The 17343-nt window shown below is 46.8% G+C and overlaps 2 protein-coding genes and 1 long non-coding RNA gene across 5 annotated transcripts in view; all 3 read right to left on the bottom strand.

Annotated features, from left to right (window-relative positions):
- Positions 1–1459: 1459 nt before the first annotated feature.
- On the bottom strand, positions 1460–10998 carry LOC145530136 (uncharacterized). The gene is made up of 2 exons (XR_014071473.1): positions 10946–10998; positions 1460–6377 (listed from the first exon to the last, which is right to left on the bottom strand). It is a non-coding gene; the product is annotated as an uncharacterized LOC145530136 (long non-coding RNA).
- Positions 10999–12491: 1493 nt separating this feature from the next.
- Positions 12492–15965, bottom strand: CHAMP1 (chromosome alignment maintaining phosphoprotein 1). Its single transcript, XM_081550951.1, has one exon. It carries the CDS (start codon positions 15963–15965, stop codon positions 13518–13520), a length of 2448 nt encoding a protein of 815 aa, XP_081407077.1. The 3' UTR covers positions 12492–13517.
- UPF3A (UPF3A regulator of nonsense mediated mRNA decay) overlaps positions 12492–17343 on the bottom strand; it is a 41886-nt gene continuing 37034 nt past the window's right edge. For all 3 annotated transcript variants that reach the window (XR_014071471.1, XM_081550959.1, XM_081550960.1), the window contains one exon: positions 12492–16003. The gene's annotated coding sequence lies outside the window, so the exon portion shown is untranslated. The remainder of the gene's footprint in view (positions 16004–17343) is intronic.

The raw sequence follows: 17343 nt of genomic DNA, 5'->3' as shown, positions 1-17343 counted from the left end.
CGTTACTTTGCCAACAAAGATCCGACTACTCAAGGCTATGGTTTGTCCATGTGTCATGTATGTATGTGAAAATTGGACTATAAAGAAAGTTGACCACCAAAGATTTGATGCTTTTGAACTGTGGTGTTGGAGAACACACTTGAAGGACGCTTAGACCACAAGGAGACCCAACCACTCCATCCTAAAGGAAATCAGGCCTGAATATACATTGGAAGGACTAATATGAACCTGAAACTCCAATACTTTGGCCACTTGATGCGAAGAGCTGACTCATTTGGATGTCACTTTGATTTGCCCATCAGTGTGGGAGCCCGACCTAGGCGCAGGGCCTCAGGGGCTATTGCCACTGAATAATGACGTTAAAGCAAGCGCGTTCCAGCCCTGTGTGACTCTCAGCATGCAAGAGACTGGGAAAGCTATCTACCTTGGAGGGAGGAAAGGCAGGCGAGGGAATGTGTTTTCAGGGCTCTCCTCGCAGCAGGCGTTTGGCTCCTAAGAGGTGAGACCTCCAAGCCTGCTCCGAGGGCCACAATTCCCAAGTCAGGGCTGTGTGTCACCCTGCACTTTCCGAACCTTGCAAACACATTTCTAGGTCAGTGTGGTCCTGCCCATGGGGAAGGAGGCTGCGGGAGTGTGTCTGAGGGGCCGGGTGCCATGCTGGGGTCATCTGGCACCTCCCATGGGACCCCGGTGAGGAGTGGTGGGCCAGCCCCTGGCTTTTGAAAAAACTGAAGTGGGGAGCAAAGGTAGCTCTGGCAGAAAGAAGCAAACAGCAACGGGATGCCTTTGCAAGCAGTTGCTGGGCCGCCCCATGTTAGGGCTCCCCGGGAGAAACATGAGACTTTCGACCCCTAGGCCCGGGCTCCAGGTGGGCACCCAGGGTGTTCTGCCCGCAGGATCCGAGCACGGTGCAGACCGACCTAGGTTCATGAGCTCTCTTCTGCAGAGCAAACGTGATGGAACAGCCGTGTGGAGGGTGCCTTGACGTTACCGGGCAGTGTGGGAGCCCTCCCTGGGTGCAGGGCCTCAGGAGCCATTGCCACTGAAAACTGACCTCCCAGCCAGCATTTCCCAGCCAGGGGTGACTCTCAGCCCCCCAGGCTTCTGGGCATGCTATCTTCCTTGGAGGTAGGAAAGGCAGCCCCAGAGAGTGGGTTTTCAGGCCTCTATCGAGCAGCAAGTGTGTGGCTCCTCAGACGCCAGACCCCCGGGCCTGCTCCCAGGGCCACGATTCCCGAGTCAGGGCCGTGTGTCTGCCTGCACTCTGAGAGCCTTGCAAACATATTCCTAGGTCGGCGCGGTCCTGCCCGTGGGGAAGGAGGCTGCGGGAGTGTGTCTGAGGGGGCCGGGTGCCAGTATGGCATGGGGAAAGGGCAAGCATATTGCAAAAGGGGCTTTTATCTCCAAAACTGATCGAGGCATCAGACAACTCAACTTCCAGAAGAGAAACAACCCACGATGAGTGAAGTGGGCCGGAGGCCCGAACAGACACCTTCATTCAAAATAAAGGTAGAACAGACAGACACACAGAAGCACAAGGTAGACAACCAATCAATGGCAGGGCTGGGCTGGGCTGGGCTGGGGCTGCTGGGGGTGGGGGCGGGGTGGGGGGTGGACTCACGGAAGCACCCCTGGGCGTTTATCTGGACAATGATGTTCGGAGGGGAAAGGCCCAGGAGCTGGAATCACGACAGCAAGTTCAAAATATCAGAAGACAGTGGCTCCTGATCGATCGAACTCGTCCCTTCTGTGGCTGAGAAAAATGTTGGCAGACTCAGAGATATCAGATCTCATCACCTGGCGCCTCACAGAGAGAGAAACCACATCCCTAGGGAAAAGAGTCCTGTGATCCCTCGGAACACTCCACCAAAGATTCCCCATTCGACCCAACCCAGCAACTCCACGGAGTGCCCACAGAGGAGGGGACAGAGAAGACATGTGTATGTGTGGTATCGGCACATATGTGGGGCGAAGGGTGGGGGCAGAGAGGAGGAGGAGGAACACAACTCCCTGGTGCCAGTGAGTGCCTGTGGCCTGGAAAACAGATCACGCACCAGGCTGGCTCCGAAAAAGGGATCGGTCACGAGATCAGGCACGTTTGTTCTTTGCAGAGTCACTGCAGATCGAACAGGCAGTGGCAAGTTTGGGGCTTCCCGCAGTTAGACCTGTTCACCCATTGTGGACACAGGCGTCTGAAACACTGGGGTTAGGCTCTCCGTGCGATGTCCACAAGGCGTAGCCACTGAAATGTGTGCACCCCGGAGCCGCCATGCAGAGGTAGAGCTCATCCGGCTCCATGTGTTCTTCCAGTGAGTAGGCCGGAATCTCAGGAAGCACCGAAATCCAGAGAGTTGAGTGAATCTGGCCGTCACGCTTTCAGAATCCAAGTGAACCAGAAAGGAGGTTCACTCACATGTGGCTTTGTCTTTCCAGAGGATGAATCCTCTCTTTGAGCAGATGAGGGTTCAGGGGGCAAAATGGAGCAGAGAGGACCGAGAGTCCCCTTAGGTCCCCCGCTCCTCCCGCGCGCTCTCCCCAACGGTCCTAGGGACACCCTGCCCCAGATGAGTGTGCTGGCCACACCCCATCTACACTGAGACGTCGGTGTCTGTCCTCCTCGTCCAGAGTCCCCCCTTGGCCCTCGCCTTCACGCCCGGCATTGTCCGTTCTATAGGTTTGTATTGAACCTTCCTGGAGCCCAGTGGCGTCTTCCCGGATCAGAGATCAATCAAAAACACCCTGTCCCCTGCCTCAATGGCAGGTGGATTCTTCACCCCTGGACCACCAGGCAGGAAAGTCCCTTCACAGCCTTCGAAAATCATCTACCCTGAAACATTCAATGTCCTCATCCAAATCATTGACTATCACGACTGAAATGAAGGAAAATATGTTAGTTAAAGAAAGTCTTTAACTCCTCAGTGCTTGCCTTAGAACCACAAAGCCCTCTCTCTCTCTCTCTCTCTCTCACACACACACACACACACACACAAGAACAGAGGTGGGCTCCATAGTCCAAAAGAAACCAGCTTTTGTGTTTATCCATCCCACTTGTTGTGGCTGTCGTGCCATCGCTAACTCAACGTCTGACGCTCGCTCTGTGACCCTGCAAGAGAGTTCCGGAAAAACATCAACTTCTGCTTGATCAACGATGCCAAAGCCTTCGACTGTGTGGATCACCACACACTGTGGAACGTTCTTCAAGACATGGGAATACCAGACCCCCTGACCTGCCTCCTGAGAAATCTGTACACGGGTCAGTCAGAAAGCGAAGAAGAATGAACAAGCCTCTGGATGACAACGTCAAAGAGGAGGGTGAAAACGTTGGATTCAAACTCAGCCTTCAGAAAACTAAGATCACGGCACCCGGTCCCATTCCTTCATGGCAGATAGATGGGGAAACAATGGAAAGAGTGACAGACTTGCTTTTTCTGGGGGCTCCAAAATCACTGCAGATGGTGACTGTAGCCAGGAAATGAAAAGACGCTCGCCCCTTGGAAGAAAAGTCACGATCCACCTAGATAGTATCTTCAAAAGCAGAGACGTGACTTTGCCAACAAAGGCCCGTGTAGTCAAAGCTTTGGCTTTCCCAGGAGTCACATATGGATGTGAGAGTTGGACTCTAAAGAAAGCTGAGCGCCGACGAATCGATGCTTTCAAACTGTGGTGTGGAGAAGACTCTCGAGAGTCCCTCGGACAGTGAGGAGATCCAACCAGTCCATTCTAAATAAAGGCGATCAGTCTTGGATATTCATCAGAAAGACTGATGCCGACGCTGAAACTCCAATACTTTGGCCACCTGATGCGAAGAACTGACTCATCGGAAAAGACCCCAACGCTGGGAAAGATCGAAGGCGGGAGAATGGGACGACAGAGGATGAGCTGGCTGGACGGCATCACCAACTCAACGGACGTGAGTCGGAGTGAGCTCCGGGAGTCGAGGACAGACAGGGAAGCCTGGCGTGCTGCAGCCCACGGAATCGCAAAGAGCTGGACACGAGTGAGTGACTGAACTGAACTGAACTGACCCGAAGCGTCTTTGAAATGTGGAGATGGAAATCAATGGGGCTCTTCCAGGTGTAGAATGATAGGCACTCAGGATTCCTTCACCCAGCCCTCCCTCCCTTTGTTCTCCTCCTTTGGAGGTTTCGATGGATCGTTCATAGTTTCGATTCACCAGCAAGGAGAGAAGCGAAGCGTGCATCGTTTCTGTTTTCCAAGTTCGACATGACACATGACATGTCGGCGGGCGAGGGGCAAGCTCTTCTCACGAAACAAAGAAACGGTCGGAGATGTGGCAAAACCTAAAGTCCATTTTCCTATTGGTTCGAAGACAGAGAGGCCATCTAGAAAAGCAACTGTACTACTGGGAAGGTGGTGGTGGTGGTGGGGTGGGGAGGAAGGGGAGCGCCTAAAAAGAGGAGAATATCGGCCATCCTTAGACACAGAAACATCACACGACTGGGGGCCGTTCCTATCGTTTTCCCCGGGGTGTGAAAGAGACTTTGCCTCCCGTCTCCTGGGATTTCATCTCCCCAGGAACAATGTCAGGCAAGCTTTCAGGTGTGTGTGTGGCGGGGGGGGGGGAGGAGAGAAAAAAGAAGAAAACTTTCAAGTAAAAGGAGGCAGAGCAAAGGTCACTGAACAATCTGACAGCTGCCTTCCTTTTTCCAGACCAGTGACACGTTCTCCCAAGTTGCCTGGTTCCAGAAAATGCCTTTTGTAAACAGAATCCTTGAGGCTTGTGGAATCCTTAGGAATCTTTTGATGAGCTTCCCAGCCAGGCTATATATAGGCAGCGTTCTTCACCTGAAGCCAAAGCAACAAACTTCAAAGGGTCACGTCAAAGAAGCTGATCTAATATGGAACCCGATGTCTTCTTTTCTAGGACAATTCTAGGAGCAGCAAGAGTGCCAGTTTGTGAGAACAGAAGGTGAAACTGGCATGATGTAAACCCAGTGGTGTGTGCGGTCAGAGGCCCATCTAGATTCGACCTCCAGTTCACGGAGGGGAGCAGTGGGAACAGGAGGGTGGACTGTGAGCCCACCCTCCTGTTCCCACTCCTCCTGTGAACATCTGTCCCGTGGAAGGTGTCTAGGAACCTCATGACCTGACCTACGTGGTGAACAGTCGCCAAAGACAAAGAATTCCTACAGCCAGACATTTGCAACCACGAACCCTGTCCCTCCATCACCTGGCCTTTCAGAATGCTATGTTCAACACTTTCAAGAAGTTTGGGGCTTGGAGGTATGGACCCCTGAATTCTCCTCCCTCGGCCCTGCAAGAAAGCATTCTGTGCCTGCCCCACATGCCGACTTTTCAGTGGATCGGACCTCCCAGGGTGCTCCTGCACGCGGCACCCTGCGACATCCCAAGAGATCCTATGGAGAAACATCTCTGGCCACTCGCATGGCATCTACATCACTGGCGAGTGAATACGTGAGAACAAACACTTCTTCACAATCTGGGTCAGTACAGTTCAGTTCAGTTGCTCAGTTGTGTCCGACTCTTTGCAACCCCATGAATCGCAGCATGCCAGGCCTCTCTGTCCATCACCAACTCCCAGAGTTTACCCAAACCCATGTCCATCGAGTCGGTGATGCCATCCAACGATCTCATCCTCTGTCGTCCCTTCTCCTCCTGCCCCCAATCCTTCTCAGCATTTGGGTCTTTTCCAATGAGTCAACTCTTCGCATGAGGTGGCCAAGGTATTGGAGTTTCAGCTTCAATTATCAGTCCTTCCAATGAACACCCAGGACTGATTACCTCATAGGATTTGTGAGTTCCTCCGGTTCAGCACTCCGTCGACTTGGCTGTGGTTTTGGTTTTTGTTCTGTTCTGTTTTTGCTTTCTGACCCACATGATCTCTCTGGATAGGGCACCCAAGAAAAGCTAAAAGAAATCGAGTCTGTGTGAATACTATTCATGCATCAAGTGGGGATATCAACGACCTCTAACGTGGATCAATAAAAATGGCCGTTTTGTGTTCAGGAGGATCATTTTGTGTTTTCTGGGTGCGCTATTTGCTGTCAATTATTTCATGTGTCTTTTGGGCATGGCTGACAGAGATGGACAGGAAGCAGCAGGGCAGCAAAATCTGGCATCTCGGCCTAGGGCGGTTTCACAAGTGACATCTCAGAACTGGAGCTGAGACAGCCATCCCTCCCCGGGCCCCCCTCGGTGGCTGTGGGGTGGAGGGGGAGGTTGAGGAGGAGAGATGGGGGAGCTGGGCTAGGGGTAGGGGGCGCACGGTGCCAGGGGACCGTCCCCGGTCCTGCTGGGAAGTGAAGGCAGGTTCTGGTCCGCTGAGAACTTCCTTCCTTCAGGCGAGTGAGAGGAGCAGGTTTCTCTCCAATCCATGGCCGTGCATCGTTTTCGCCCTGTTCAAAAAAACAGACAAAAACGTATTTGCTTATCTTGGCTTGTTTTCTGGCCGAGGCCAAAGACCTCTTCAAGCGTGTCCAAAGGATCTGACAGGAGGGGAGGGTGCAGGTCAATCCATGTGTCAAGAGATCCAGAGAATCTGTCACAGCTGTGACTTGGGCCTTTTTCAGAAACAGGCCAATTTTGATGATTCCCCTGGACAGGAATCACCCCAGAAGTTTCCTTGAAGGGATGGAGTTGCAGGAGTCGGGGGCGTGGCCCCGCCGCCAAGAGAGGGCTTCCTCAGCTCGGCAGGCCGGCCAGCCGGCCAGCAGTTCAGTTCACTTCAGTCACTGAGTCGTGTCCGACTCTTTGCGACCCTGTGAATTGCAGCACGCCAGGCCTCTCTGTCCATCACCAACTCCTGGAGTCTACCCAAACCCATGTCCATCGAGTCAGTGATGCCATCCAACCATCTCATCCTCTGTCGTCCCCTTCTCCTCCCGCCCCCAATCCTTCCCAGCATTAGGGTCTTTTCCAATGAGTCAACCCTTCGCATGAGGTGCCCAAAGTATTGGAGTTTCAGCTTCAACATCAGACCTTCCAATGAACACCCAGGATTAATCTCTTTTAGGATGGATTGATTGGATCTCCTTGCAGTCCAAGGGACTCTCAAGAGTCTTCTCCAACACCACAGTTCAAAAGCATCAATTTTTTGGCGCTCAGCTTTCTTCACCGTCCAACTCTCACATCCATACATGACCACTGGAAAAACCATAGCCTTGACTAGACGGACTTTTGTTGGCACAGTAATGTCTTTGCTTTTAAATATGCTATCTAGGTTGGCCATAACCTTCCTTCCAAGGAGTTAAGCGTCTTTTAATTTCATGGCTGCAGTCACCATCAGCAGTGATTCTGGAGCCCAAAAAAATAAAGTCTGACACTGTTTCCACTGTCTCCCCATCTATTTCCCATGAAGTGATGGGACCAGATGCCATGATCTTAGTTTTCCAAACACTGAGCTTTAAGCCAACTTTTTCACTCTCCTCTTTCACCTTCATCAGGAGGCTCTTTAGTTCTTCTTCACTTTCTGCCATAAGGGTGGTGTCATCCGCATATCTGAGGTTATTGATATTTCTCCCGGCAATCTTGATTCCAGCTTGTGTTTCTTCCAGCCCAGGGTTTCCCATGATGTACTCTGCATATAAGTTAAATAAGCAGGGTGACAATATACAGCCTTGACGTACTCCTTTTCCTATTTGGAACCAGTCCGTTGTTCCATGTCCAGTTCTAACTGTTGCTTCCTGACCTGCATACAGGTTTCTCAAGAGACAGGTCAGATGGTCTGGTATTCCCATCTCTTTCAGAATTTTCCCCAGTTTATTGTGATCCACACAGTCAAAGGCTTTGGCATAGTCAATAAAGCAGAAATAGATGTTTTTCTGGAACTCTCTTGCTTTTTCAATGATCCAGCGGATATTGGCAATTTGATCTCTGGTTCCTCTGCCTTTTCTAAAACCAGCTTGAACATCTGGAAGTTCACGGTTCACGTATTGCTGAAGCCTGGCTTGGAGAATTTTGAGCATTACTTTACTAGCATGTGAGATGAGTGCAATTGTGCGGTAGTTTGAGCATTCTTTGGCATTGCCTTTCTTTGGGATTGGAATGAAAACTGACCTTTTCCAGTCCTGTTGCCACTGCTGAGTTTTCCAAATTTGCTGGCATATCGAGTGCAGCACTTTCACAGCATCACCTTTGAGGATTTGAAATAGCTCAACTGGAATTCCATCACCTCCTCTAGCTTTGTTCGTAGTGATGCTTTCTAAGGCCCACTTGACTTCACATTCCGGGATGTCTGGCTCTAGGTGAGTGATCACACCATCGTGATTATCTGGGTCGTGAAGATCTTTTTTGTACAGTTCTTCTGTGTAGTCTTGCCACCTCTTCGTAATATCTTCTGCTTCTGTTAGGTCCATACCATTTCTGTCCTTTATCGAGCCTATCTTTGCATGAAATGTTCCTTTGGTATCTCTAATTTTCTTGAAGAGATCTCTAGTCTTTCCCAATCTGTTGTTTTCCTCTATTTCTTTGCACTGATCGCTGAGGAAGGCTTTCTTATCTCTCCTTGCTATTCTTTGGAACTCTGCATTCAGATGGGAATATCTTTCCTTTTCTCCTTTGCTTTTTGCTTCTCTTCTCTTCCTAGCTATCTGTAAGGCCTCCTCAGACAGCCATTTTGCTTTTTTGCCTTTCTTTTCCATGGGGATTTTCTTGATCCCTGTCTCCTGTACAATGTCACGAACCTCTGTCCATAGTTCATCAGGCACTCTGTCTATCAGGTCTAGTCCCTTAAATCTATTTGTCACTTCCACTGTATACTCATAAGGGATTTGATCTAGGTCATATTTCACACACTAGCAAAGTAATGATCAAAATTCTCCAAGCCAGGCTTCAACAGTATGTGAACCAAGAACTCCCAGATGTTCAAGCTGGATTTAGAATTCAAGAAAAACATCTACTTCTCCTTCACTGACTACACTAAAGCCTTTGACTGTGTGGATCAAAACAAACTGTGGAAAATTCTTAAAGAAATGGGAATACCAGACCACCTTACCTACCTTCTGAGAAATCTGTATGCAGGTCAAGAAGCAACAGTTAGAACTGGACATGGAACAACAGACTGATTCCAAATCAAGAAAGGAGTATGTCAAGGTTGTATATTGTCACCCTGCTTATTTAATTTGACTTGACTTCCCTGGTGGCTCAGATGGTAAAGCGTCTAAAATGTGGGGGACCCAAGTTCGATCCCTGGGTGGGGAAGATCTCCTGGAGAAAGAAATGGCAACCCACTCCAGTATTCTTCCCCGGAAAATCCCATGGATGGAGGAGCCTGGTAGGCTACAGTCCATGGGGTCGCAAAAAGTCGGACACGATTGAGCAACTTCACTTTCACTTTTATTTAACTTATATGCAGAGTACATCATGCAAAATGCTGGACTGGATGAAGCACAAACTGGAATCAAGATTGCCGGAAGAAATACTGATAATCTCAGATATGCAGATGACACCACCCTTATGGCAGAAAGTGAAGAGGAACTGAAGAGCCTCTTAATGAAAGAGGAAAATGAAAAAGCCGGCTTAAAACCCAACATTCAGAAAACTAAGATCATGGCATCTGGTCCTATCACTTCATGGCAAATAGATGGGGAAACAATGGAAACAGTGAGAGATTTTATTTTCTTGGGATCCAAAATCACTGCAGATGGTGACTGCAACCATGATATGAAAAAACACTTGCTCCTTGGAAGAAAAGCTATGACCAACCTAGACAGCATATTAAAAAGTAGAGACATGACTTTGCCAACAAAGGTCCACCTAGTCAAAGCTATGGTTTTCCAGTATCATGTACAGATGTGGATCGTAAAGAAAGCTGAGCGCTGGAGAATTGATGCTTTTGAACTGTGGTGTTGGAGAAGACTCTTCAGAGTCCCTTGGATGGCAAGGAGATCCAACCAGTCCATCCTAGAGGAAATCAGTCCTGAATATTCATTGGAAGGACTGATGCTGGAGCTGAAACTCCAATACGTTGGCCACCTGATGCGAAGAACTGACTCATTGGAAAAGACCCTGATGCTGGGAAAGATTGAAGGTGGGGGGAGAAGGGGACAACAGAGAATGAGATGGTTGGATGGCATCGCCAACTCAACAGATGTGAGTTTGAGCAAGCTCCAGGAGTTGATGATGGACAGGGATGCCTGGAGTGCTGCAGTCCACGGGGTCACAAAGAGTCAGACACAACTGAGTGACTGAACTGAACTGATAGGGATGCTGAGCATTTTTCTTGTGTCTGATGGCAATCTGTATTTGTTCCTCAAAGAAATTTCATTTTCTATTCTGGCCCATTTTTTTTTTGCATGGCGGGGAAGTTGTTTGTGTTTCTGATATGGAACTGCATGTGCTGTTTTTGTGTTTTGAAGACAAACTCCTTGTGAGTGTCTTTGTCTGCCAGTATTTTTCCTATTCTGAGGGTTGTCTTTTTCTTTTAGGGGTTCCTTTGCTGTGCAAATACCTTTAAGGTTAATTAAGTCACCTTATTTCTGATGTATTTTCATTATTCTTAGAGGTGCATGTAAAAGATTCTTAATGCAATTTAAGACAAAGCATGTTCTTCTGATATGCATGCATGCATGCTAAGTCGCTTCAGTCGTGTTTGATTCTGTGGACCCTGTGGATAGCCTGCCAGTCCATAGTATTTCAGGGAAGAATACTGAAGTGGGTTGCCATGCCCTCCTCAAGCGCATCTTCCCCACCCAGGGATTGAACCCATGTCTCTTACGTCTCCTGCGTTGGCAGACAGGCTTTTTACATCTAATGTGAGCTGGGAAACCCCTGTCCTTTTTGATATACTCCTCCAGAATATCCTAGGATCCATGCAACTGAACTGAACTGATAGGGATGCTGAGCATTTTTCATGTGTCTAATGGCAACCTGTATTTGTTCCTCAAAGAAATCTCGTCTCTTTGAGACCAGAAGGGTAAAGTCACAATCAGTTGACTGACCAAGAGGGCTCCAGGGCAGGGCTTACCTCAGCGGGAGAAACCTGGATGAACAGCGTTTTCCCTAAGGCTCTGCTTGTCCTAGAAATTAGAGATGGGCATGAATAAATGCTGCTGCCTTTTGGCCATTTCCCAAAACAACTGTAAAACCAGTGCTAAGCAAGAGAATTCCAGAAAACCAACCAATTCTGCTTCATTGCCTACACTAAAGCCTTTGACAGTGTGGATCACAACTGTGGAAAATTCTTACACAGCCAAAAATACATGAACAAAAAATAAAAAGAAAGTAAATAGGTTCTAAACTAAGGTCACAGTTTACCCCTTAGAAGTAAAAGGAGAAAAAACTGGGAAGCTACAACTGAGGTGAGCCAGGAACATGCTGGTTTACTCAGCTAAAGGCCTTAATGCCAGAACTACACATGCAACACAACTGAACCTAGCACCAAATCTACCTTATGATAGTATTATTAAAAACCAACATGAGATGCCAAGTTACAGGATCTAGCTAGCTTCCCCTTGAGCATAGGGAGGACTGAGAAGGCTGCACCAAAATACATGACTCCAAAGACCCTGTTGCATGCTGTTACATTCTCAGACACGGTTGTTTTGATTGCAGGCTTCAAAATGGTTTCTAGGCACTGGAGGTCCCTTGTTTTTCTACTCATAATTTTAATCAAGTCAGCATATAACAGAGCTGTATCCAAGATACCTTCCCTCTCCTGCCTGTTGGCATCATGTCTAGGAGTCAACTCAACTCACAAGCTTGTTAAGCTGCCCAGTGTAAACCAACAACCCCATCAAGCAGTGCCTTCCCTGCCAGACCGTGCTCTCTGAAGTAACAGGTATGGAGCTTAGGAGACCTTCCAGCATTACCTAAGCACCGCATTCCCAATCAGTGTATGCACTTGAATTCCATCAAACAAGCACTCCCTTGAAGTGTCTGGAACAGCTTGATAAAAGCCAGTATCTCACTCCTGGCTAATCAGAATCCTTATGACACTAAATGCTTCCTATTGTTTAAATGGAATGGTCAGGATTGACCACTACCAGGATTAAGTGACCTTAATAGGTTAATGTGGATTGATAAGAATTTTCATGCAAAGCTTCATGAAGCTTGGCCTCGTGCACCCTTGGTTTCCACTTGTGTGGATTCAACCAATCATGGATCAAAAATATTAGAAAAAAATTCCAGAAAGTTCCATAAAGCAAAACTTGAATTTGCCACTTGCTGGTAACTATTTACAACGCACTTACATTGTATTAAGCACTGTAAGTTATCTAGAGATGATTTCAAGTACGGGAGGACATGCGCAGGTTATATACAAACATTACATGCTTTTCAGAGACTTGAGCATCCATGGACTTTGGTATCTGCAGGGTGTCCTGGAACTACTTCCCTGTGGACTCCAAGGGATGACCATATAGTCCCTGAACCTACCTGACCACTCTGAGAAAATAGAGCTTAGAAAATGCTGCTCCAGATATGAAAATGAGTGTGAAAACAAGTGGAAATTGGAAATAATGGAATTTGGTATCATATGATGAAAATCACACAAAAGAAAACACACAGGAAGATGTTGCTAACATGAAAGCCTTTGTTTTTAATTTGGTTGATACACATTTGACAAAATATTCTAGAATAAAACAATCCATAAACAGGCACCAAGTACTTACAGTAACAACTGTGAAAAACACGGAACTGACGTATTCTTAAACAGTAATGTTTATTTATAAAACTTTCTGTGGTTAATCTGGAAGACTTTCGGTTCTGCTCATGACCCTGGTCTGAAGCCCCAAAAGATGGTGCGGAAGGCCCAGGAGGAGGTTCAACTCTTCACACATTTGGCAAGTAAGGATCACCTGTTGGTATGAGCTCACAGGGAAGGCAAGGGCCAGATCTTGGGGTAGGGTACGGAGTGGAAGACTCCAAAGCAATCAACTAAGGACAAGACCCAAGATCACACGCCTGTTTCTCAGCTTCCTACAGGAGAAGACTGCAAACTATATTTTAAACTGACTCAATTTCCCCTTTTGGCAGAAAATCGGCAACCCTGAGACTCCAAATTTCCATGACATCAAAGCTAATAAACACCTAAAAGTGGTTCAAGATTAATAAACTAGTATTTTATGACCAAAGAGAAACTTTAAAATAATTTTTATGATCTGAAAACACTCTTAAGTGAGAACAAAACTTCTCAGAATTTTCATGCCTAATTCTTAAACATTCTAACGAATAATTTCCATTGTCCGAAATTAGTTGCACAAAAAAGATGTAACTAGATGTTTCAAACTGGGTATGATTTAGTCTTGTTATACAGAACGCCTACCTCTTCGTATTACTCAAATATACTAAAGAAATTAGAGAAATTTTACCCATGTGGAATATACAATATGCATTTATTGACTAATACAACAGCCACATAAACAGAGACCAGGAAAAAAAAATTACAAACTCTTATTCTTTGTAACGCTACTGAGACAAACACAGTACACCACAAACATCAATATCTACTGACCCAACTAGGCTTTCTAACTGATACTTTCAACAAACGGGTTCAATAAACAACTCTGTAGAGCACATATCTACACCATGTTTAAAAATCAAATTTGCTGCTCCTCCAGTGGAGGTTCCAGAGCTTCCATCAGCTTTTTATTTGCTTCCTCATTATGCCGGCTTTGACAATGAGTTAAATGTTTCTTAAAGCCTCTTGGAAAATTTGATTCAAAATTACAACGTGGACATTTAAGCAAACTTTGCCCATGAGCAGCTACATGATTTTTAAGGAGAGATTCTAGAAGAAAAGCTTTTCCACAAATTGCACATTTGTAGGGACTGTGGACATTATGCTTGTTGACCAAATGATGCAGAACAGCACCTTTCTTCATAGCACGACAGCAACAAATTTTGCAGTAATACTTTCCTTTTCCACGCTTCATGTATTTTGCAATCTCTTCTTCAGAGATAAAAGCCTCTTTTTCTTCGGTAAACTGCAATACATTTTTGGACTGCTCTGGACTAGTAATGTCCATTTTGTTCTCTTTACTAAAATCAATAGATTCCACATCAACCTGCTCTTGATCACTGCTTGATTCTTGGCCCTTACTATCTATCGCATCCAAATCTGTTTTTATATACTCACTGCTACTAAGCTCAGCATCAGAGTTCTCTTGGTTGTCTTTCTTGAGCTTCTTTGAGGAAGGAAATAAAGTGTCTTCTAAGAGTTTCTTAGGTGTAGCCATTAGTTCTTCCTGAACTAAAACATCACACTTTTGATCATCTATGGCATCTGCCTGTAGTTCATCACCAAGCTCAACTCCCTTCTGAGACTCCGAGAAGATGGCAGATTTTGGAAGTTCGGGGAAAAGGGCATGCTTCCGGGGCTCTGGAAAAAGAGCACGTTTTCGTGGTTCAGGAGAAGGAGGAGGGGCGGTTTTGGTAGGCTCAGAAAACAGGGCAGGCTTTCTAGGCTCTGTATCAAGAGAGAGAACAGGCTTCCAGATATCAGAGGCTGCTTTTGGGGACTCAGATGGCCCAGAAGGACCTGGTTTCCGGATCTCAGGGAAGACAGGTTTCTGAGGTTCGATGAAAAAGGAAGACTTCCAGAGATCAGGGGAGCCGCCACGGGAACCTTTCTGGGACTCAGGAAAATCAACTGAAGCAGCAGACATTTTCCGCTGATCAGGAGAAAACTTCCAAAGCTCTGGAGACCCTGAGGGCTTTCTGAGCTCTGGAGATCCCGCTGGACTCCGGATCTCTGGGGACAGTGTGGGGCCTGGTTTGCGAAGCTCAGGAGACACTGGAGGGACTGTCTTCCAGTGTTCAGGCGACAAGGTGGGAGCGGTCTTTCGCAGCTCTGGTGGGCCAGACTTCCAGGACTCGGGAGACGCAGGAGGAGATTTCCAGGAACCAGATGAGACTGATGAAGACTTCCAGGAGGCGGGGGACACGGATGCAGCCGGTTTCCAAGGTCCAGGTGACACAGAAGGAATTGGTTTCCAAGGTCCAGGAGACACAGATGGAGCAGGTTTAGCTGGCTTCCAAGGTCCTGATGCTGTTGACGGACTGGATTTCCAAGACCTGGGGGATCCAGGTGGCCCTGGCTTCCAAGAGCCTGGTGACACAGCTGGAGCTGGCCTCCGAGGCTCTGGGGAGGCAGCAGAGAACGGCTTCCAAGGTTCAGGAGATGCTGATGGGGACAGCTTCCTCGGCTCAGGGGAGACAGTCTGGGCTGCCTTCCGAGACTCCGGAGATGCAGTTGGGGACAGTCCCCAAGGTTCTGGGGAGGCAGCTAATACTGGTGACTCAGGGGATGGGGCTGAAGGCGGCACCAATGTTTCTGGGAAATGGGAGTGTTTCTGGGGTTTGGGATTAGTCAGAGTGGCCTTTATTGGCTCAGGAGACACAGAAGCAAGTTTCTGTGGTTCTGGAGAAGGAACAGGGACTGGTTTCTGAGATTCAGAAACAAGAGGGGCTGGTTTTGGAAGTTCAGGAGAAGAAACGGGGGCCGGTTTTGGAGGCTCGGGAGAAGGAAGAGAAGGTGTCTGTGGCTCAGGAGAAACAACAGGGCCAGGCTGCTGAGAGTCCACGGAAGGAAGAGGAACGGGTTCTGGTGATTCTGGAGATGTAACTGGGCCAAGTTTCTGTGTTTCTATAGAAAGGGCAGGGACAGGTTTCAGGAGTTCTGCAGAACTGGAGGCCGTTTGCTGGTGTTCAGGAAGAGGGGGGCTTTTCACAGGTTCTGTTTCTTTGCTGAACTGACTTTTTGGTTTCTCATCCCATTTCTCTGCAGCCGAATGCTTGGATGTGATGTGATAGTACACATTCGAGTACATCTTGCTGGTGAAAAAGCATTTATGGCAGTGAAACAGCTTTGCACTTTTCTGGTAAAATATCATTTTACCTAACCCACCGGCATCCATTTCATCACAAAATTCTGGATGGATGGTACCCATGTGGATTTGTACATTTTCATAATCTGTGCCTCTGAAATTGCAGTGGTCACACTCCAAACGTGCCGACGTCTTACGAAGTTCCTGGAATACTTCCATTTTTCTAACGTACACAATTTTATTCTTTAAAAACAGTGCTGCAACAAAGTAGAAATAAATGAATGATTTTCAGGGATCATAATTTTGAATGAAATGCTATTTCTAGTCCATTCTATACTTGAAAAATTTTAAGTCTGGAATGGCACATGCATTTATTATATAATATCTCTATAAAGACTGAAAAGAGAAGGGAAAAATATAACTAATTTTTAACCAAGTCCCAGGAACTCTGCTATTTTTACATATATCATCTCATTTCATCCTAACACTATAACTCCAATATTATTTTCATCTACAGATGACGAACCTAATGTTCAAAGTCAATTACCCAGGTTATAAGACTATCAGGAACTCGAGCTTGATTCCAGAATTATCTACTGCATGTGCCTCACACTTTAACTCTAAAACCCCGAATCAACAAGCTGTTAGCACACAAAGGCTGAGTAAATGTCAAAGTTAAAGCTAGGCTATTAAGGCAGAGCCAAGAAACTTTAGACTCACTTTAGAAAGTGCTTGTTAAGCTAATTCTAACTATGAAAAGACAACTTTAAAAAAAAAGTCAACATCCTAATGTATTTTTTTCCATTCATTTAATGAATTAATTATTTTGTGCCCTATGCTTTTTGTGACATTGTACAGGAGACAGGGATCAAGAAAATCCCCATGGAAAAGAAATGCAAAAAAGCAAAATGGCTGTCTGAGGAGGCCTTACAGATAGCTGGGAAGAGAAGAGAAGCAAAAAGCAAAGGAGAAAAGGAAAGATATTCCCATCTGAACGCAGAGTTCCAAAGAATAGCAAGGAGAGATAAGAAAGCCTTCCTCAGCGATCAGTGCAAAGAAATAGAGGAAAACAACAGATTGGGAAAGACTAGAGATCTCTTCAAGAAAATTAGAGATACCAAAGGAACATTTCATGCAAAGATAGGCTCGATAAAGGACAGAAATGGTATGGACCTAACAGAAGCAGAAGATATTACGAAGAGGTGGCAAGACTACACAGAAGAACTGTACAAAAAAGATCTTCACGACCCAGATAATCACGATGGTGTGATCACTCACCTAGAGCCAGACATCCCGGAATGTGAAGTCAAGTGGGCCTTAGAAAGCATCACTACGAACAAAGCTAGAGGAGGTGATGGAATTCCAGTTGAGCTATTTCAAATCCTCAAAGGTGATGCTGTGAAAGTGCTGCACTCGATATGCCAGCAAATTTGGAAAACTCAGCAGTGGCAACAGGACTGGAAAAGGTCAGTTTTCGTTCCAATCCCAAAGAAAGGCAATGCCAAAGAATGCTCAAACTACCGCACAATTGCACTCATCTCACATGCTAGTAAAGTAATGCTCAAAATTCTCCAAGCCAGGCTTCAGCAATACGTGA

Source organism: Giraffa tippelskirchi, chromosome 12, assembly GCF_054371585.1.
Source record: "Giraffa tippelskirchi isolate mGirTip1 chromosome 12, T2T-mGirTip1v1.2.pri, whole genome shotgun sequence".
NCBI classification, from domain to species: domain Eukaryota; kingdom Metazoa; phylum Chordata; class Mammalia; order Artiodactyla; family Giraffidae; genus Giraffa; species Giraffa tippelskirchi.
Note: the sequence above shows the minus strand (reverse complement) of the source record. Positions and strands in the feature narration are given on the sequence as shown.